The sequence below is a fragment of the Cyrtonyx montezumae genome, unplaced genomic scaffold (assembly GCF_038088225.1).
Source record: "Cyrtonyx montezumae isolate F1298 unplaced genomic scaffold, pur_monq_1.0 scaffold_0, whole genome shotgun sequence".
Classification (NCBI taxonomy): domain Eukaryota; kingdom Metazoa; phylum Chordata; class Aves; order Galliformes; family Odontophoridae; genus Cyrtonyx; species Cyrtonyx montezumae.
In genome coordinates, this window is record NW_027071824.1 from 4,606,620 (window position 1) to 4,629,334 (window position 22,715).

The 22,715-nt window shown below is 44.3% G+C and overlaps 1 protein-coding gene and 1 long non-coding RNA gene across 2 annotated transcripts in view; both read left to right on the top strand.

Annotated features, from left to right (window-relative positions):
• SUSD4 (sushi domain containing 4) overlaps positions 1 to 4,548 on the top strand; it is a 69,253-nt gene extending 64,705 nt beyond the window's left edge. Inside the window, exons 7-8 of the mRNA XM_065732745.1 lie at positions 2,163 to 2,545; positions 3,429 to 4,548. Coding sequence (XP_065588817.1) covers positions 2,163 to 2,545; positions 3,429 to 3,457 — 412 coding nt within the window. The 3' untranslated portion in view covers positions 3,458 to 4,548. The remainder of the gene's footprint in view (positions 1 to 2,162; positions 2,546 to 3,428) is intronic.
• Positions 4,549 to 12,106: 7,558 nt separating this feature from the next.
• On the top strand, positions 12,107 to 15,849 carry LOC136048484 (uncharacterized). The gene is made up of 3 exons (XR_010622183.1): positions 12,107 to 12,194; positions 13,334 to 13,420; positions 15,468 to 15,849. It is a non-coding gene; the product is annotated as an uncharacterized LOC136048484 (long non-coding RNA).
• Positions 15,850 to 22,715: the final 6,866 nt, after the last annotated feature.

Consider the following 22,715-nt stretch of genomic DNA (forward strand, 5'->3'; position numbering starts at 1 on the left):
GTTTTCTTTATTTATCTAATTATTTTATTATTATTGTATTGTATTGTTTTATTAAGATTGAAGCCATTGATTCCATTTTTCACACTCTGATCTACGTGCAGAGACTGGAACCCCTGGAACTGTAGAACTTCTGTAGCTAAGATAAAAGGCAAAGTTTGCCAGACTCCATTTTGGGAGCAATTATAGCTCTGCTAACTACTGAGAATTCCTGATTCTGCTTGTAGAAATAGTTGACAGTCATGTAAAAGTCATCAATGGCCAAAATAGTTCGAAATAGTCAATTTTGGGTGCTGAGAGACTAAGTTCTGTAGATACGGTAATGTAAATTTTATGAAATATGGTTGGTTGGTTTGTTTGTTTTGTTTTCCTAAGGACAAAATTAAATTTAAAGTTTGCCTTCCCCTCATAAACATCTCCTACATCTTCCTTTACTTCCATAAAATGCTATGAGCATTTGTCATTAAGCATTTGTCACAGCACTCATCAAGAGACAGGTAGGGAGGTGGCAGAGCTAGTGCTTTATCTATGCATTTAGATCCACTCTGATGTTTCAGACTGTGCTTAGTTTGCTATGGGCCTTGATGGGGTGACTCCTCCTCTTTCTTCTGTCTTTATTCTACCATGTACAGAGGGGAGAGGTAAAAAGCTGTATATTACTAAATATGTCCCCAGGCTAATGCAGGAGGATGAACTTTTCAATCTCGCTGTTAATTAAGTCTAAGTAGATGAAAATATACAGCTTATTTGGAGAGGTGGAGGTTGTCCTCTTCTGCCAGGTAACAGCAACAGGACAAGAGGGAATAGCCTTAAGTTTCACCACTGGAAGTTCAGGTTGAACATCAGAAAACAGTTCTTCTTAGAAGTAGTAGTAATGCAGTGGCAGAGGCTGTGCAGGGAGGTGGTGCAATCACAGTCCCTGGAGGAGTTCAAGAGACATGGAGATGTGGCACTGAGGGACGTGGTCAGTGGGCATGACGGGGATGGGTTGGCAGTTGGACACAATGATCTTATAGAATCATTAAGAATGGAAACCGATTCTATAGAAGTAATGTATAAATTAACAGACATATTCCTATGTACAGCATATAGGGAGTGTACACTTACCTAAATAACTAGGAAGAATTGAGGATAAAGGGTTGCACCACTGACAGCCTGTTCTCGTGTAGCTTACTGAAGTGGCTTTCTAGCCTCTTCTTCCCAGATGTTTTCCTGTCCCAGTGGAACCTGGGACTAACTCCTTCCTGCTGAGTCTCTGTTGTGATTTAATTGACTGCAAACAGATATTTCAGGGTTTACCATACCATCCCAACGTAATTATAAATGTTTTGTTTTTAAAGGAAACCATCCTAGTGCTGGTTAAATGCATTTGTCTTTTGAAAGCAAGAACTGAAGGAGACCAATATTTGGCAACCAAAACCCTGTCATCCAGTAACAGCCTGTTTACATATGCTGCAAACACTTCTTTGCTCTAGCCCACATCTTTCCAGGGGTTCAGACACTTGAGACTGCTGAGCAACATCTGTGATCTCATATCCATAGTACCTACTGTGTGTGGCACAGCAAATGGTGCTCCTTATCTCCTCCAAGCACCTGTTTTCCTTCCCATCTCTAAACTGTTCTCCACATTACTTCTTTCATTTATCCGATTGTAACGGATTCCACCTGTCAATCTGAACAGATTTTTGCAGACCTGTGAGGCAAACATTTCTGTAAATGTTAATGGTCCTGTAGCATCAATTTGTGCCATTAGGAAGTGTTGTGTTTCCTTACGTTCAGCAGTTGCTCCAAGGTGCTTTAGAAACCCAGTATCTGAAGGGGGTCTGAAAGAAAGAAGAGGACAAACTCTTCAGCAGGGTCTATTGTGACAGGAGAAGGGGAAATAATTTCAAACTAAAAGAGGGGATATTTAGACTGGATATAAGGAAGAAGGTTTTTACAGTCAGGGTGGTGAGGCACTGGCACGGGTTGCCCACAGAACTTGTGAATGCTCCATCCCTTGACATTCAAGGTCAGGCTGGATGGGGCTCTGAGCAATCTGATCTATCTGCAGGTGTCCCTGTTCACTGCAGGGCGTTGGACTAGATGGCCTTTAAGGTTCCCTTCCAACTCAAATGATTCTATGACACTCTGGCTCTGTGATTATTTCCCTGTGTTTGACTTAGAGGCAACCAGGAGGGCTCTGTGGGTGACCCTGACTTCGTGGTAGTGGACGGTGTTCCTGTCATGCTGCCTTCCTATGATGAAGCTGTAAGCAGCAGCCTGAATGCTCTGGCACCCGGATATTCGGCCACTGCAGACCAGGGGCATATTTTGCAGACAGAAGATCAAAGTCCTCCTGCTTATCCTGGCCCCAGGATTACAGACATGCTGCCAGGTGAATTTGAGAGCTGTGAGAGTCAATCAGGCTCCTCTGAACTGCTCCAAAGCTTGTACTCGCCCCCAGCCTGCCAAGCAGCAGCACTTCCCAGCTCAGATCGAACTGATGCATCCCGGAGCACTGCTGGGGAGGCTGTGTCCACGAGCCCACGGATTGATATTACAGATGGTGAGTCTCACGTGGGTGCCATGTGCGAGTCTGCAGACATTTGCTTGTACAGACAGTAACAATAAAGCCAGCTGACCTGCTTTTTACTTTCACCATATATTTCATATCCAGTCAGAGTCAGTAGCCTTCAGTGGTGATGAGCTCACGGTGTCTGCATGCATGACATACTTGTCAGTGTTAGGCATGTGTGTTCACATACACTTTATGGGCATGGGAGTCACAGTGTAAGAGTATACAGGACAGGACCCTGTATTAGAAGGGAGATCATCATGTATTATTGTCTGCATTTAAACCATGAACATGCATTGATGCAATTTCATTTAGTTCCAAAAGAATCTTCTCAGCTTGTTAAAGAATCTAGATAGCTTTCCTTAGAGACATTTATAAGAAGTGTGGGTGAAGACTGGGGTGGAGAAAGGCTCCTGCACCACAGGGTTGGGTCTGACTTTTAATGGCATCACAAGTGGGAGAGGACAGCTGGAAGGAGGTGGGAGGAAGGATGATGATGCCAGTAAGGCTCTGCCTGCTCTGAATGCCAATTCCATGTTAAATGCAGTAGAAAGGATGTTTGCACTTAGGTTTGGTGGGCTTAACTTGTTTTAGAAAACATGGATAGTCTTAGTAGGTTAATTTGAGCAACGTGATCAAGCTGCGGGTGTTCGCTGCAGGGGACTTGGGGCAAATGACCTATAAGAGTCTCTTCTAACTCAAACAATTCTGTGATTCTATGATTCTGTGATTTTCATAGAGGGTACAGAATTGGAGATGCTGTATGTATGGTTCAGATTTTTGCATTTATATTTTTTCCAAGTTGTTAATACTCTGAAAAAATCCGAAGGAAAGTCCCAGTCAGTAATCAATACCCTTTCTCTTTTTCCTCTAGAGATTCCTTTGATGGAAGAAGACCCTTAGCCTGCATGGAGACATGTCATCATCACCTTGCACTGTTGGGTGACATGAATCCTGAGCACTTAGAGATAGAAAAGACTATCTGTGGATCTGGGGAGGGTACTTAACCAATCTTCCACACAATGATGTCACCAGATTGTGTGTACATCTTATTCCACAGTGGAGATAACAGCATCAGCACTCGGAACGGCAATTTTATGAATGAATCCTGGGGATTTGATGAGAGCAGATGTAGAAAAAGAACTGTGGCTTTTTAGAAATGAAATGTATATCTGCATCGCAGAAAGTCATATGGTTCTGTAGAAATACTGCTGGATTTTGATACTAACTGCCTCACAAAAGCATGTCTAAGTATGTAAATTTGCTTATAAAGACTGCTTTAAATGATCTGTGGACCTCTAGTTTATGAAGAGTCCTTTCAAACTTAAAACAAACAAACAAAAAAAACCATACTCCTGAAACACACACACAGAAAATGAAAGATCCTCTTTAACTTTCCTATGTTAATCAGAAAGCTTATGGTTTGGTTGTTGGTTATTTTGTTTCATACCATGTCTGCAGAAAATACAACAGAAATGATGGGATTCATATGTACTTTGATGTATGATAGCAAATATATATAAATATAAATATATATATTTAAAAACTCTTACAGAGAAAGAAAAGGAAAGACTCCAGGTCACACAATGGCCTGGAGATTTTTTTTTAAGGTAAGGCAGAATTTATATAATATACAATATTCAAGGTAAAGTATCAGTATTTGTATTTATGCAAGACTTCTGTGACTACACTGCATTTGATAAACCCTGCTATCATATGAAAGACCTACAAAGTGTTGAAATTATGAAATACTTGCTTAAGAAATGTTGAACTGCCAAATTTCAACCTTTCTTAAGCAGTGACAAATGCATACACTAGAGTAATCTACAGTCATAGCCCAGAGCACTGCCTTGTCCCTGTGTGCTGCGGTAGTATTCTGAGCCATTATTGTAGAATACTTTAAAAAAAATAAAGTTCAGTTTCAGTTATTTTGACTTATCAGACTGTGTCTAGTTGGCCTTTTTTTTCCCTTCGCTTCTTTCACCAGTTCCCACACGAAAGGCAGCATGACAGGAGAGCCCTGCTGTATAGCATTTTATATCCATTATCTAGCTCCAATTGGACAGAGTGGTTTTATTTAGGTGGAGCACCTGAAATGGGTGCAGTAGTGGTACAGCTTATGTAGATGTTAGTGTTGGCTTTCCTCCCAGAGCATTGTGCTAAAGACTGTAGGAATAGTTCACCCTTGTGGTATCACGGGCTATTTGTAATTTGTCAGGAGAATTCCTGGCTGCTTCATGTGCTTCATGAAAGCCAAGCAAATTTCCCACTTTATTTATGGTATTGCGCAAATGAAACATATGTTAAACTGGCAGTGTTTAAAGGAAGAACTCACCATATGTTAATGGCAGAGACTGCCATCATGGACTTATCTAAAGCAAAGGAAAAAATTAAACCAAGTTCTGATTTTATATTCACAGTAAGCCTATGATATCTCTATCGCTCTAAGTAGAGGACTACTATGAGTTGCTTTGTTGTTTTTTCATGATGGTTTAATTATTTATTTGCATTGTGGTGGCATTTACTGAGCCCACTGATGAGTCGGGGCAGTGGTATGATAGACCTGCAGCTAACATTCAAGAAAGCCTTTATAAGCATCCTCTCAGCAATGCTATATGACAGTAAAAAGCTAATGGAGACAAAAACAAAACTAAAAAAGAAACAAACAAACAAAAAAACACCCACAAAAACAACAGAGCAGTGTGCAGTAGAGAGGCAATTTTTAGTATAATCTCAATTATTCCACTGTATCATTGATGAGATCATTTTGAGCTATATTACTTTCTTATCTCTTATTGGAACTTCATCAAGAAAAAAATCTTGAAGGCACAGGAGTAGTACATTCCAGTGCACTGAAAGCCAGCATGGTGGGGGAGAAGACCAGCCTGGATGAACAGAGAGCTTATTCTGGAACTTGGGAAGAAAGAGAGTTTATAAACTCTGGAAAAAGGAGCAGGTAACTCAGGAGGGCTATAGAGCTGTTGTCAACCTGTGCAGGCAAAACAATAGAAGGACCAAAGCCCAACTGGAACTCAGTTTGGCTAGTACAGTAGAAGACAGTTTAAGAAATGCTCTTGTGAATAGAGCAACAGCAAAAGGAGGATTCAGAATAATCTCCATCCTTTATTGGTTGTGAGAGGAAACACAGTGATGAAAGGTAAGGATAAGGCTGAGGTACTTAGTGCCTTTTTTGCCTTGGTCTTTAGCAGTAAGGCCACTTGTTCTCAGGGTACCCAGCCCTCTGCATTGGAAGATGATGAAAGGGAGTTACATGAAGCAGCTGGAGTCCAGCAGGAAACTGACCTACTACATTATTTGAACATTCATAAGTCTGTGGGGACATATAGGATTCGTTTTATGGTACTGATTGAGCTGGTAAAATGCACACCAAGCCACTTACTGACATTTGCCAGCAGGCCTGGCTGACTGAGGAGACCCCCGTTGATTGGAGGTGAGTGAATATGTATTACAGGTCAGTCTGATCTCCAGTACTAGGGAATGTCGCGGAGCAGATCATCCTGAATGTCATCATGCCATACAATTGGGACAGTCAAATGATCAGAAGCAGTCAGCATGGGTTTATGTAAAGCACGTTCTGCCTGACTAACCTGATCTCCTTAGTTGATGAGGGGGAAAGGCTATGGATTTTGTTTCCCTGGATTTTAGTAAAGCATTTGGCACCATCACAGAGTATTCTCCTGGAGAAACTGGCTGCTTGTGGCTTGGGTAGGCATGGAGATCACTGGGTGAAGAACTGGCTGGATGGGTGGGCTCAAAGGGTCACTGTGAATGGGGATCAGTCTGCTTGTCAGACAGTGACCAGGGGCACTTGCCAAGGCTTGGTACTGGGGCTGCTTTCATATATTTATCAGTGATGTGGATTGAATGCATTCCCTAGCAAGTTCACTGATGATATCAAGTTAGGTGGGACTGTTTGTCTGCTTGTTGGCAGGAAGGTTTTGAAGTGGGATCTGGATGGAGAAGCCGTGCAATTGTACGGCATTGAACAAAGTTAAGTGCTGGGTGCTGCGCTTGGTGCAGGCTTGGGGAAAGTTGCCTGGTCGAAAAGGTCATGAGGGTGCTGGTTAACAGCAGGCTCTACTTAAGGTAACAGTGAGCTCAGGTGGCCAAGAAAGCCAATGGCATCCTATCCTAGCTCATATCAGAAATAGCGTGGCCAGCAGAAGCGAAGAGTTAATATTCCCCCTGTTCTCAGTCCTAGGGAGACCACATCTCAAATGTTATGTTCAGCTTTGGGCCCCTTACTACAAGGAGGATATTGATTTAGTGTGTACAGCTCTTCTCTGTACTCGAGTGTGTACAGAGAAGAGCAGTGAAGCTGGTGAAGGGACGAGGAAACAAAACGTGAGGAGCAGGTGACAGAAGTGGAGAGGAGGAGGTTGTGGGAAGGACTCATTGCTCTCTAAAACTGCCTGAAAGGAGACTGCCGTGAGGTGGGTGTCCGACACTGATCTCAGGTGAAAAGTGACAGGATGTGAGAAAACGGCCTCAAGTTGTACCAGGAGAGTTTGGATTGTATACTGGGAAAAATTCCTTCACGGAGAGGATGGTCAAGCATTGGATTGGGCTGCCACAGGCAGTGGTGGAGTCCTCATCACTGCAGGCATTTAAGAGATGTGTGGCTGCAGCACCTAAGGGTGTGGTCAGATTGGTGCTTGGACTTGGTGATCTTTGAAGGTCTTTTCTAACCTAGATGCTATTGCACGTTATCTTCTATTCTTGCTATATAAGACCTGCAATTTTTTCAGAGGAAATTTTCTCAATTGTCACCACATCTGTCAGGTATTAGTACTTTCTTTGCCACCTCCTTTTTTTTTTAGGTCCTGTGCTTTCCAGAAGTATTTGCACTATCAGCTGAAGTTCCTCATTGTCACACCAGCAGATAACCTAAGAGTGCTGTAACACCAACCTTGAAGTACCTCGCAAGCCCGTGGTCAGTTAAATGATTTTTGTTTCATAATGTCACTGAAAAGTATTGAACTTCCTATAGGTGCTCTGCAAAATATGATGAAATCTGCCTTGGCTGGGCTTTTAATGGTTAGCAAAATTGCATTCCTTATGAAATTTTTTGGACTTTTATTCATTAATTTCTGTTGTGAAAGCTTCTGGAGCTCTACGGATTACACTGCTGCGTGCATTGTACTGCAGTCGTTTTGCTAAGGAGGTCACACAGAGTAGCTCAATAAATTTAAGTTTATGGCTTATTAGACCATTGTTATTTTTAAAAGTGCAGAATTGCACTTCCACTAGAAAGTGTTGATGTACTGATATTGCTTGACAAACCTCTGATAGCTACGTACTAAATATAACTCACAAAGGTGAAAAAGAGGTTTTTACTCTTTGCTTATAGGAGCTTCCTGAAAGGGTATTACATGGAGAATACTCACGTGATTTGGGTTCAGAGGTTTTGCACGCTTGAATATTCAGGGGAGAACTTTCTGTTCTTCTTTTGCTTTGGGCTGGAATTGTCAGGAAAAGTTCTGCTGGCCCCTGGATCTGCACTAACACTCCAACTTGTGAGCTGTTTCCCTGGGCTGAGGGCTGCCCCCAGCTGTCCCCCAGCCCTGGCCAGAGAGCTTGGGTCACCTTGAGCTCCAAGCCAGAGCTTCTGGAAGGTGGATGCTTTGGGGTCCTGTAGGGATTGGAGAGCTGCAAAGATCGTGACAGTATGTTCCCTGGGCAAACAAAGCCAGATGGGAGGAGGAGTGCATCTCATGCAGATCATGAGCTGTTTTCACTTGAGCTGTCTGAATGTGAATAAAAAACAAACCTGAGAAAACCTTTGTTGGTGAGGGGAGAAGCGGAACGTTAGAGAAGACAGACAGCCCATGTGCTGTCAGCAGAGGGAGGAGAGGGTATGTACTGAGAACTCCAGGAAAGAAAACAAGAACTGGCTCCGGCATGCTGTTTCTAAAAAAATGAAGAAGGGGGAGGAGGAAAAAGTGAGCAATGTGCCAGCCTTCAACTCCAGCTTACAAACAAGGGCTTGACCTGCAGTGCACTGTGGGAAGGGTGGGGATCCAAGGTCTAGCAGCAGCTCTGCAGGGAGTGAATCACAACCTGAGCGTGAGTCAACAGGACCTGGCTGCTGTGAAAATGTTAAATGTCAATATGAGGATGTTTACACAGAACTGTAACTTTTAAAATGCGTGAAGCAGATCCTTCAGCTCCACTCGGCACTAGTCAGGCCTCAGCGAGACTGCTGTGTCAAATGTTGAGCAATTTTTTTTTTCCCTTCTTCTAGGAAAATGTGAAGTGGTTGGAGGGAAGCCAAGCAGAGAATCAACAACTATTGGAAAAGCCTGTGCTCACAGGTCATGTTAGAGATCGTGTAGTGCTGAGTGTAAACAACAGATGACCAGAGGGGACAGAGAAATTTGGCTTTTCTGCAAGAAGCATATTTTGCAAAGAAGGGAAGCATCCACATAAATGAGACAAAAATAATAGGCTTAGTTGCAGTAGAAACTGAGGTTATATGTTAGGAAAAAACACCTAGCCTTAGGGATGGTTTGAGAAAGTTGCCATAAAGCAACTTGTGAGAGATTTTTAAGAGCATTTCAAATAAACAGGGGCTGACTGCATACCAGACTGATGGTGCTGGGCAAACCGGTCAGCATTTATCAGCCAGAAATATTGCCTGTTCCACCAAAATAAGCCTTTCGTGTAGCATGTGCTGAACTCTGGTGAAGTCCTGTGAGTTAAGGCCCTGTTGCATTACAGTGACATTGATTTCAGAACTTTGTTCTGTGACAAATCCAAATCTGGGATTTTCTGGGTTTTGGATCTATCTCAGGCAGCCAAATGAATGCAGCCCCTCTTAATACTCCCTGTGCATCAGGTGAAGTAAATCCTCTCAGCAATTATCAGAAGACAGCTATTGAGTTCAAGGGAAAACAGCAGCTCAGGTGCTGGAATGCAGAAGCCATTGTCATGTTTATGCAAAACTTCCTATGCTACAAAAGCTGCTTGTTCCTGTCTGCGCTGTGCTGCAGCTGTTGGCACAGCTTAGCATATCGGCTGTCAGGTGATGAGCAGCACGGATGAAAGATGCACATCTCCAGCTCCTGTCCTTGGACTCCCAGGGATTCGTGGGGGCAGGAACAGCTAGAAAGTAAGTGAACATCTGCCCCAAACCCAGCAACAAGTTAAGGGCTTTTCTCATCCCTTTGATGAGAACCCCTACAGCTCTCTATGGGGTTGCACTATGGAGGGGAGAAGTCCTGCCTTGCTGCCACTTTCCCATGCTAGGATGTGCAGACACACACACACACAGACAAAACAAACAGAAAAAAAAAAACAAAAACAAATCCCAACCAGAAATTTGGAGGAGGAAAGGCCACTTGCATTTTAATGAAGTCCAAGGTGGTATGTGAACAAGTTCCCCAGGTTCTCTGGGAAGAATAGAGGGAGCTGTTTGGTTAATGTAACTGGTTCAAAATAGGGTCAAGCAGCAGAGAGGAAAGACATGCTTCCTTGTCTGAGGAGGGTCAGCAGCCTCTTTTGCAAGCTTCCGCTTGCAAAATGTTCCTCTGCTCCCCATGCATGATATGCTCTTTTGTTTTGGTCCACGCTTTTCATTTTACTGTTAGCTTTCTGTTTCCCCTCTACTCATTTTTTGACTGTCCTTCTCTTTTTCTAACTAGCATTGCTCCCATTTCACCCTGCCATCTCAGTCATGCTGGGATGTGAAACAAGTTGCTTAATTGCAGTGTAGTACCCAGCAGGCAGCATCCGATCCCTCCAAAGAGGTTGCTCATATTTGCCTTCCTCATTTACACTCTCAGCAGAAAGGACAAGAAGGGACACGGCGCTCCTCACTCTGCTGACAAATGGTGCGTGGAGGTCGTTAGAGAGGGATGCTGAGAGAAGCCTGCATCACTACATGTGTGATGGATCTGTCTGCTGAGGTCCTGAGTGTGTCAGCTCACTTTCATTGGCTCTGAATTCACAAGTGCAGGTAAATGCTCCTCCAGAAGCATACAGCCAAAGACATTCAAAGAATTAGTAAATATATATATATATATATATATTTTTTTTTTTTTTTTGGGGGGGGGGAGGGGTTTCAGTGTTAGGGATGTTAAAAATACCCTTTTCCAAAACTGGTGAGCCCATACCTTCAGAAAATGGGCACTGTCTCCCAGGGAACACAGGGTGCACAGCAGGGCACTTCATTTTCCCGCTTTCCTGGTGCTCCAGTAAGGATTTGTTATCCTCGGGATAATTGCCACAGCTAAACAGCTGCCAGTTGCTGAGCTGTCAGGTTCACGTCTTTTTTGTGTTTTTTTTTTTTAAATACCTAATTAGGCTAGATTTATTTTTAATGCGCCTTATTACCATCAGCATCTGACTTCCATCTATCCACTGCTGCGTACAGGCTGCTGTTGCCAAAGCAAGTGTCTTCCAGCAGCGACCTCAGCCCCTGCCACTGTCCCTCCCTGCGGGAGATGGCACTTGCTGCTGCCATCCCTCCTGTTAATTCCACCACAGCCCATGCTGTCTGCTTGCCTCATTTGGTGCTCTAGAGCTAATGACTGCACAACCAGTTGTTCTTCCTTTTGTAACCATTACCATAGCTGCCTCTTGTCAATAATTCAGGGTTAATTACTTGCTATAAAGCTCTGCAGAACAATTTAGCTTAGCTGAGCCTGTTCATTGATGAAGACTATAAACGTCTGCAGTCTGTCACTGATATAGATGTTACTGAAGATTGGTGTCATTGGCTTTTCCTGGAGTGCTGCTGCAAACGGGATGGTTAGCCCAGTGCCACAGCCAAATACCCCTGGTGTTTTGTACAACAACCATTGCACTGGGTTTGCTTATGCATCCATTCGCATTGCAGTTGGTGTAGCTCCAGTACAGCTCCAGCAGTATTGCAGCCAGGCACTAACAGGACGTTGTGGCAGTTGTAAAAAGTCCAGCATTTTAGTTGAGCTTATGGTGCTGCGCAGATCAGTCACATATGCATCTTACTGGAGACAGATATAACTACTAAAAGGTTTAGGTGATTAAGGCTGAAGGAGTGGAATTGTTCAGCCTGGAGAACAGAAGGCTCTGGAGAGACCTCATTGTGGCCTTCCAGTACTTGAAACAAGCTTACAAGCAGGAGGAGGACTGACTTTTTGTATGGTCTGATAGTGATAGGACAAGCTGGAATGGCTTTAAACTAATAAATGGGAGATTTTGATTAGATGTCAGGCAGAAATTCTTTACTCAGAGGGCGGTGAGGTCCTGGCACAGCTGCCAAGAGAAGCTGTGGGTGCCCACAGCCAGGCTGGACAGGGGCTGGGGCAGCCTGAGCTGGTGGGGAGCAGCCCTGCCAACTGGTGGGGGTTAGGACTGGATGATCTGTAAAGTCCCTTCCAACCTAAGCCATTCTATGATAATGTTCTCTCTGTTTTAGGGAAAAAGTGGGAGGATTTGCCAAGTGCTCAGCCTAAAGCCACCCCTGTGATGCTGCCTCTCCACTTAGCTGAACTGAGGCTACTCTGCATTTACGTAAGCCTTCATAGTGCAGTGCTGTGCAACAGGTCATCAGTAGTCCTCAGCAGCTCCAGGCGCTGACAGCTGCTCACTGGGGAAGGACAGTTTCATTACACCGTGCAGGACCCCGAGGCTACAGGTGATTTCAATGAAAACAAAGCCACTACCCTCTGAGGCACATTTTAAATTCAGCAAAGCATTGTCTTCATCTTCAGATGTCAAATTATCCCAAATATACCTAATATCTTTGTGTGAAGTTATGAGTGAAGGTGATTAATTGTTCTCTGACCTTCAGTTTCTTCATTTAGACTGTGTCACCAAACCATATTTTATGTCACTACAGCACAGCAGCTGTAAATCAAAGATCTGCCTGCTCTAGAATAGCTAACGAGAGAAAATGACATCCACCTGTTAACACAGGCAGATTTTTCTTGAGATTTTCTGCCTTCCAGACCTGGTTTTAAAATGGGATTTCATACTCACAGTCCTCGTGTTGATTTCCAGCATGAGGGGCATTGCCACAGTTTGCAGTTCTGGCAAGAACAACAACCTGACACTCTGTTCCATCTCATAATTGCTTTTTTTCCACAAAATGATTTTAAAAGGATAAATATCTTAGGCAGGGAAGGTCTTGGCCATCCTTTCTCAAAAAATGAAATGTTTCTGCCACAGTTTGTGGCAGAATGGGCCTCCCCATGCATCAGTGCTTTACAATTTCTTTTCCCTGTTTCCTTGTGTTATTTTTTTTAATCAGCAGCAGCCCATCAGCTCACTGTATCCACATATTACTCAGCTGTATGAGGCAGTGAGCATTTTCAACACTGGTTCCAAAGGGAGTGCCACTGAAAACTGAGCAAATCTAACAATTAAAAGAAAATAAACAAAAAAGAATGAAGTTTAGGTTTAGCCATGTTCTCATGTTGACCCTGCACATGCATTCTTCCCCTCAGTTAATCACGCCCTTGAGAAATAGGGAATCCACAGTATGGCAGCCAAATTTCATGTTCAAAATTAGGAACCTGGGAGGAAAAGTCAGCACAGAAACCCACAACATATCAGCCTCTGATTGTGTTGAAATCTTGAAGTCCTTTTGCTGGAAAGAAACAGCCTCAGCCATACAGGTACATATTTAAACACAGTAGAAAAGACTTGTTTACTGAATGAGAAAGGCATGCACCCCAGGGTGCTGATCAGAGAGTTGTACGTGATAACACAAACTGAAAAGCAAACAACGTTTGAAGACCTTTGGTGTTTGACTGGTATTTTTCTGCTTTGCAGGGTGAAGAGAGTGGTTTGTACTTTAAAAGGAGCATGAGCTAAGGCTTAAGATGGAGAAAGAAACAACGAACAAGTCTGTGAAGAACAGTGAGTATATGCTGAAAATGTGTGGGGGAACTGCTGCCAAGTAGAGTGACAGATTTAAAATTCTAAATGTGGATGGACTTAGATGTAGATAGAGATGCCAAACATAACTGTGATTCCAAGAAGAAAGTTGGAAATGCAAAGAGCACAAATCTGTGGTAACTGGGAAATACTCTACTTGAGATTTCTCCATCAGCATGGTCATGGAGAATTGTAGGCAGTAATTTTGTGCACATCCATACTGGACCTTGACCCATATAGCTCCATCAGTGCAAAGAGCCCAAAGCAGGAAAGTTTGGATCATCTTTATCAGGTTCAAAATGAATGGGGTTGAGGTGTGAGGTGACAGTGTGATGACAACCAGGCTCTTCTTGCTCCCCATTCTCTCCAGCCTTCCACCTGCTACCTCTCCTCACTTGGCCTGGCCTTGCAGCAGCCTTGTACAGCATGACAGCACTGTGGGCAAGCCAGCTGGAAATCCAACAGTAACTGCGAGCCTAAAACACAAATTTGTCTCAAATACACGAAGTAAAGGAAAAAAAACTCCAAAATCTATGGTAACTTAAAACAGCAGGCATGGCATTTTGTGATTTCTGAGGTGATGGTTGCTTTGCATGCAGTGAGTCATAGCCTCCTTAGTTCCCTCATTCCCTTAGGCAGCACTTTCCATGGCAGGAACAGGTGTAGATAAGAACAGACTTTTTGGGCTTTGGACGATAGCACAGAATGAGCAGAAACTGCTGTCACATCAAAGCAGATGATAGGAAAAATCCAAGAAGAGGTCATACAAATGTGAAAAACGCTTCCTATCAGACTGATTGGACTCTCAGGTGTGGATGAAGTCAGAAGCGATGGGACATCTACTGAGCCACCTCCTGCTTTAAGCTCTTTCTCCAGATACTCCTGGACAACAACCTGCTGTCAGCATGAAAGCAGCTTGGTCAGAATGGGCCCTGTGTGAGGAGGAATGAGGGCAAACAGGACTGTAACAAGACCCCAGCCAAGGACATCAGCTGTTGTGGGACAGCAGGCAGTGGTGGCAGGTCACTCTGCAGGGAGGGCTATGGTGCCACCATGGCAGGTCCTGCACCCTGTACCCAGCACTGCTGAGGCCTCACCTCAAGTACTGTGTTGTTCTGGGCCCCTCAAAGTGTAAGAAAGACACTGAGGCTCTGGAGTGTGTCCAGAGAAGGGCAACGAAGCTAGTGGGGGGTCTGGAGCACAAGTCTTAAGGGGAGCAGCTGAAGGAACTGGGACTATTCAGTCTGGAGAAGAGGAGGCTCAAGGGAGACCTTACTGTGCTCTACAACTGCCTGAAAGGAGGTTGTGGCAAGGTGGGGGTCAGCCTCTTCCCCCAAATAACAGTAATAGGATGAGAGGTAATGGCCACAAGTTGCACCAGAGGAGGGTCAGGTTGGACATTAGGAGGAAACATTTCTTCTCAGAAAGACTAGTGAGGCAGTGGCACAGGATGCCCAGGGAGGTGGTGGAGTCACTGTCCCTGAAGGTGTTCAAGAGCCATGGAGATGTGGCACTGAGGAACATGAGTTAGTGGGCATGGTGGGGACGGGTTGACAGTTGAACATGATGATCTTGGTTTAAATGATTCTATAATTCTACTCTATGAGCTGTGTATCCACTGGGACTGTCACCCATCCAGGGAACTCTGTTAGCAAGCAGTTGCAAAAGCATTGCTTGTCTTGCCACACTCGAGGTTAGGCAGGTGAAGTGACATGCTGAAAGGTCACGTGCAAGTAAGCATGTGCTGGGTTTTATTCTCGAACACATAGGAATCCATCCTTGAATCTGGGTAGATCACTTGTTCTTGATTCTTGGTAGAAATGTGAGCTAGTATCAAGACCTCAGATGATTATTCTGATGCTTGCAGACATCATTCCATGTGGAAAAAAAACCACAAAATTTTGGACCTTTCCTCTAGGATATGATGTGCTTTGCTAATAAACCACTCTGGAGATCCTGGAAAGAATAACGTTCCTGGAAGTGCAAAGAAGTGATTTGCTGTGCTTTTTCTTTCTTTTGCTCTCCTCAGCCTTTGTGTTTTTGAATGGCACAACATGACATGTTGCAATTCCGCTGTCATTTTCACATTTGGAGAAGTGGTCAGAATGAAGCAACGAGGCATCCCCACTGAATATGCTAGCGTTAAATGACAGATGTCTTGAATGCAAGAGGAGGCACAAGGCTGTCTTGGAGGTGCTGACTTTTGAATCCCAGTTGCACACAGAATCTTGGCATATTGTCAGCATGTTCAGTTTTCAATTTCACGGGACATTTCTTTTGGTGTTACCAGTGGATTTTGTTTTACCTTCATGTCTCCTTTTTGTTAACGCTGCAGGAATTACTTTCTCTCTCTCTCTCTCTCTCTTTAGCAGCTGTCCTACCCAATATCGCTGTGTGATTTCTGAGGTATTTCTGTGGGCAGAAACCTGAGTTTGTACGGTTATGTGCATGTGTAAACTCACATATGAACGCTGGGTAATTCAGCAACACAGAAGCCAGTGCAGACCAGTATACCACAGTCCAGCTTTAAGCTCAGGTCAGCTTTTTTTAGCAGAATAGGGGAGATAGGATAATGCCTGGCTGGTGGGTGTTGACTGAATGAAGATATGCTCTGCATGGCCATGGAGGTGAAGGAAACTGCAGCTCTGTCTGCCCCAGCAGCAACACCAAAAACAGGAGCGTGCTCCATATAGGTATGGAATTAAGACAGTTTGGGGCTATATAGTCTGCAGGCTACACCTGCAGCTTTGAGCATGGGAGCACATTTTTCTGTTACAACCAACCATATGTACCTAAACTGTACCAGAATTGTACCTAAAATTCTGTCCTTTGGTGTACTTTTGCCTTATCTTTCAGAATTCCAAGTATGGTAAGTATAGCTCTAAGCTGCCTTAACAAGATCTGACCACACTAATTTCAATAGATGAAACTTCAGTCTGATAACCATCTTCCATTTTGAAGCGAGTGTTAAAATACTGGATTTTTTAAGCTGTAGTATGTTGAGTTATTCTAACGTCAAGACTGGTAGAGTGCTTTCATAAATTGATCAAACTTTGCTGATCTGTCTTTTCTTTGCTCATATTAACATAATCCCACTTCTAATTGAACTCGATGGTAGCCAAGGCTATAAAGGCAGGAGCACAAAGACTGCCTCTCCGAAGCCTTCAAGCTCAGGAAGAATGGAGCTCACCTACACACATCTAGCTCAAAACTGACACTACCTACTGCAGAAAAATATCAGTTGTAGAGGCCCATTTTAGATCCTTCTTATGCACAAAGGGAGAATAATTATCATTCAACATGTAGAAATGTATCTTCTCTTATTCTGTCCGTTCTGAGGCCAAACTGTTATGTTCATTGCTTTGATAAAATCTTTCTAAGACATGAATCCTCTAAACAGCCCAGAGCTTGGCCTTTTTTTTTAATTTAATTTTTTTTTAAAGCTCGCTGTTTATTAAGATCCCAGATTTGCCTGTTTGTTGTGAAATCCAGGTGGGAAAAACAAATCCCAAATAATTCTTGATATTTAGCATGATAATTCTAACTGAGACTCAAGGTAAAGAGGCCTGATCTCATTAGCTATGCAAGACATGTAAACTCATGTCTCCAGAAATAATGACTTCATTATAGTGTTGATCTTTTGTGGGTAGAAACGTGCTTTAGCAGAAAACTGGGAGCAATGATCATGTATTTCACCTGCTTATTGTACGTTATTGGAGAGCCCGGAGGTGCAATAAGAAATACATTTGATTTGAGACTTACATACAAGAAAGCAGTAAGTTAATGCATTAATCACTAGAGTGCAGTTATAGGCCTCAATTTAGAAAGCATTAGTCATTTGCCATAGATAACCTTCTGTGGCTTAGAATTTCATAGCTTGAGTTCATTATGGCTGGCAAACGTCATTTGCGCAGGGAGCACACGCAAGGGCCTGTTCTTTAGCTGCAAGCACATTTTTTCAGTATTAAATCCACTCCATTAAATACAACGGAAAGCATGTGTTTGGATCTTATTTCAGTGAAGATTATATCCTGGTTGCATTTTAAGGGAGCTTATAAAGATTGTAGATTATTAATATATTTTATGAGCACGTTGAAAATGGAGCGGTACGCACTGGAAACGTTACAAGCACAAGTATAGAAGACATCATAGCTGGTAATAAACTGTGACAGTAAACACCCTATTAACCTGTTGAAGTCCTTACCAAAATATGAAACAAATGACTGTTTGTTGCAAAAGCCACTAACTCTCATATTGGCCTTTTAGAACTGAACTTTCATATAAGATGTGTACTTCACCTCTTTGCATAAACACAGTGGCAGGAAGACAACTTTTGTTTTGGTTTCCATCATTTCTTGCAAGCGGCAGACAACATGAGATGGTTGTGTAGGTGTTCTTTTTGTAATCAAAACACAACATGCTCTGCATCAGTTGGAATTGTATTGCTTCCTCTGTGTAAGAAGGCATTTAAAGATGTCAGCACAGTGCTGTGGAAAATATGGTGTACGTGTGTCGGGGACTATAAGGAAGAAACAGGCTGCTGAGTAGTGGTTTCTTTTCTTTCAGTTACAAGAGCCCAGGAGCCAAATATATCAGCATCTATGATACAGCCCTGTGATTTACACATTTTAAACTCAGAGGTTTTTAATAATTGAACAGAAAGGATTCAATCCAGAACCAAGATTTCACTTTTAATAGCAATGTGTGAGCATAGTTTAGAGAAATCAAACTCAGTGCACCAAACTAGGAAAGTTATAGGTTGAACTTCTGACCAGAACTTGACAAGAACTTTCACAAAAGCCATTCCTGTAATGGTGTGGTTAACAAGAATGCTGTGTCACCCTGAGAGAGCTTCTGTGCTGAAAAGTGCAAATTATTTTACATGAAAGATGCTCAAAAACTAAAGCTATGGAAGGATTCATGCTTCCCTGCTACCTTAGACGCTTACAAAGTTTTTATTCACAATTTGATACCACCTAACACGTCACCTAAGCTCTCTCTGGGTTCTAGGCTTGCTTCAGTAACCTTAGAATGAAATATCTCAGCCTTTTATGTACATGGATGAGCAATTAGATGTCTGTGTGAACAGGGTACAAAAACAAAGAAACAAAAACCCCTTTGTATCAACAAACTACAATAAAGGAACGGAAAGTGAAGTATCTGCACAAGACACGAGGTGAGATATGTGCAAACTGGGGTGAAACATGCCTCCATTCTACTGCTGACTGTTACTGTCACCACTTGCAAAGAAATGCTGAAGGAGTGGGTCTTGTTCACACTGGAGAAGGCTCCAAGGAGACCTCATTGTGGCCCTAAAGGGAGCATGAAAAGAATCAAGTTTTTGTATGATCTGATAGGGAAAGGACAAGAGTAAATGGCTATAAACTAACAGAGGGGAGACTTAGGTTAGATGTTAGGAAGAAATTATTTACTGAGAGGGCAGTGTGGCCCTGGCCAAGGTGAGAAGGGGGCAGAGAAGGGACCTTTAAGATCACCTAGTTCCAGCCCCCTGCTATAGGCAGGGACACCTCCCTCTAGAGCAGGTTGCTCACAGCCCTGTCCAGCCTGGCCTTGAATGCCTCCAGGGAAGGGATATCCACAGCCTCTCTGGGCAACCTGTTCCAGTGTCTCACCACTTTCACAGTGATATCTAGTCTAAAATTAATCGTCTTCCAGTTCAAAGCCATTTCCCCTTGTCTTGTCACTACATGCCCCTATAAAAGGTCCCTCCCCAGCTTTCCTGTGGGCCTTCTGCATGCGCTGGGAGGCTGCTATCAGTTCCCCTTCCCAGCCTCCTCCGGAGACGTCCCTACCAGTATGAAAACTCAAGCACCGAGCAGCAAACACCGTTCCTACATTGTTTAGACCGAGATGAATTGGCGGGGTCACCGCGTACGGATGACCCTGCTCGTTGTGAGGCGGCCGGATCCCCCCCTCTGCACCCCGAGCTGCCGACAACAGCAAGTCAGCCACGCATTTTCACACCCAGAGCTCGCTTATCCGCCGGGGCTGCACTACCACTGCAGCCGCGTCCGCCACCGCGCGGTGCTCCACCACATCCCGGGCGCAGCGGGAAGGCCGCCCCCTGGAGGCACCGCCTAACCGCTGCCGTGCCGATCGCCCCGGAGAGCCCTCGGCAGCCGCAGCCCGCGTGAGCCCCGCACGGCTCTCCGCCGCGTGTGGGAGGAGAAACGGGGCGGGCGACGGGCGTTCCCGAGAGGCGCGGCCCCCGCCGTGACCGCTCGGGGCCGTCGTAGCCGGCCGTGCCGCCGCGGGGCCGGGGAGGTGAGTGCGGGCGCCGCGGGGAACTGAGCGCGCGTGTTCCCCGTGTTGCGTGCTTACCTCTGTGCTCCGCTTCTCTGGGCGCGGTGGTGGGCTTCGTTCTGCAGCGATGCGGGGTGGAAGTGCCGGGTGCTCCCGTGGTCCTTCAACTTCTGCTTCCCGGGCGGCCGGGCAGGTCCGACCGGTCGGATCAGGATCAGGTGCCACGCGCCTGACCCGCTGCCCAGGTGCTTGCTTTCTTGCAATCACATGGTCCTTTGCAGCCTGGGCTTGCTCAGGTGCCGAGCTGCTCCTTCCCTCTTCAGCCTCCCCCCCTCTGAGCTGAAAACTGATATCCACCCTGTGGGAGATTTTGTCACCTGGGTTGCGCTTCACCTGTTTTTAAAGCACTTTTCTCCCCCCCCCCCCCGGCTGACAAAGCTACCAGAGGAACTTCAAGTGGGACATTAGGAAACGTTTCTTCTCAGAAGGAGGTGAGGCAGCGGCACGGGCTGCGCAGGGAGGTGGTGGAGGCACTGTCCCTGGAGGTGTTCAAGAACTGTGTGGATGTGGCACTGAGGCACGTGGTCAGTGGACACGGGGAGGATGTTGTACGTGATGGTCTTAGCGGTCGTTTCCAACATGAATGATTCTGTGATGCTTACAGTCATTTTTTGGGGGAAAAAATGAGGTATTCAAGGTGTAAAATTCCTAAGAGATATGCAGGCATCCTAGGCAGGACTTGATGAGGCCCTGTCTGGATATCAGAGGAGTTCTCTGTTCCTTTTTTTTTGTACCTGTTTTGTGTATGCCCGGTTAGTCCACATGTAAATGTGGCTACATCACGTGACTGTTTTGGTGTAAGCATACTTCTAGCTCAGACCGTGTCCAAGACTGTGTCCAAATGCAGCAGTGTCTGCTGCTTTGTTTCAAAGCACAACCATCTGTCGTTCCCATGCACCTTTAATTCCATGACTTACTGCAGGGAGCATCCATCCAGGTCATGGCAGAGCTCGGCTGTCTGCCTGAGGGCACGTTAGACATGTCTTCCTCCTAATTGGTGATGAGCTTTTTGCAACTCTTCATCTTCTTTCTGAAGCACTGTTATCACGCAAGAACTTGTAGGAGCTTCATGAGTGCAAAAGATCCAGTGCTTCAGTGGCTATCTGTAGACACAGGAGGGCTTGGCACTGCATTTACGGGAGGCTTACCAGCCACCTGGTGCAGTGACTGTTCCAGGCAGGCCAACTGCTTTTCTGCCTTCATCACTTGATTACACCTCCTGTGCACAACGGCTTCTACGGTACAGGCTTCTTTCATCTATGCTCACAAATACAGTTCCCACATATTTGCATCTCCAACGGCAAGTTAGAGCTAACCTAAAGTTTATTCTAATCCTGTTGCAAAGGAATTCAGGAAGTAGCATTTCAATGCTTGAAGGAAAGAGTGGAGCAGGTTTCTGATTTCACTGAAGTTGCCTGTCTCTCTGCTATATTTGCAGCTTATTTTAAAAAACGTGCAGAAAACATTCTTGCAAAAGCAAATATTTCTTTGTTACCTGCAATCAGCCCCTGTCCCTGTGGTTTTTTCTTTCTCCCCTCCTTCCTCAGGATTTTCTGTCAAATATCTGAGAGCTGGTCTCTCCCAGGTCAGAAAACAACCTCCAACTGAGGTATCATTCTTGATATTTACTTCCTATGATCTCTTTGATCTTTCTCAGGTGAGAGTTTTAAACTTGTCTGCTTCTAATTGCTGTGAAAGCACCAAAAAGAAAAAAAAAAGGCCCTTTTGTCCCTGGGCTAAATTCATTTTGTGAAAATAAAATAAAAAAAAAAACAGTCCAAAACAAAAGCTACTTGATTTCCCTTGAGCGTCTTCTAGCCTAGACCAGGTAGGCATCATGTATTAATTTTCAGAGAAAAAGGAGCCAGCATTCCTGGATTCAGGGTGTGAGGCAAGAACACCTGAGTGCAGCTGATTTGTGCAGCTTTGAATAGGCGTCCCCACTGGGAAACAACCATAGGAGTGGTTCACTCCTGCAGCTGCTGCTGGAGACATACTCCAAGCAGTGTCAGAGGCTGGAGTCTGGGGCTACAGCACTTTCTCTGTGCCTGGCCCTGCTTTGAGTATCTCCCTCCCAAGCAGTGCCAGCCTGCTTTTCTGTCTATACATTCAGATTTGTTTCCCCAGCCTTCTGGAGCCCACGTTGTTTAAAAGAGCTGTAATAACAGAAGAGTAATCATGGTTTTTGAAGTGTGTATGTCTGCATCTCATCGTATGATCTAAGGGCATATAAAAATGAATCTAAGTGATGAACAGGAACTAGATAATTACATGCAATATGTAGTTTCTTGTTACCCAAGCCAGTGGCTGTTTTTCATGGCACTTGTGCTCTGTCAGGTGACGTAATGCCTTATTGCCTTAGGTCCCCATCCATGAAAGGAGCTGCTTCAGTACTCACTTGTCTTATAGCACTCTCTCTGATTTTAAGTGGGAAAATGCTGTATTTGGATTAAGCATCCTAGCAGCTTAAGGGAGAAGCTAAGGAGGTTGGAAGGGCACATTCATTAATCATCTGATATTTTTATTATTTTTAAAATTTAGATTGTAATTGGCTAGAGGGGCCCCACGTGAGCAGTTTGTTTACACTGCACAGCTTTTTACAAGCCCACGTGCATATATTACGATGGCTTAGAGCCAGGGGAAAAGTGTGGAGCCTTATTTTTGTTTCCGAAAGTAGATCTGATCTAATAGGACAACAGCAGTGATACATATTCTCACAACAGCATATTCTCGCTGCCCTTTATGTGGCCAGTCTGAGAACAAAGGCTTACTGTTGGTGCTGTGTCTTTTAAGATCCTTGTTATGACCTAGATAAATGCTATAAACGCACTCCTTGTCAGCTGGCAAGAGTGCTTTGTGAAGGTCTTTGTTGTTTTTTTTTTTTCCAAATTTTACCAAATACCTAATACAGATAGCCCTTCAGTCAGTGTGTATAACCAGCCCCTTAGAAGGA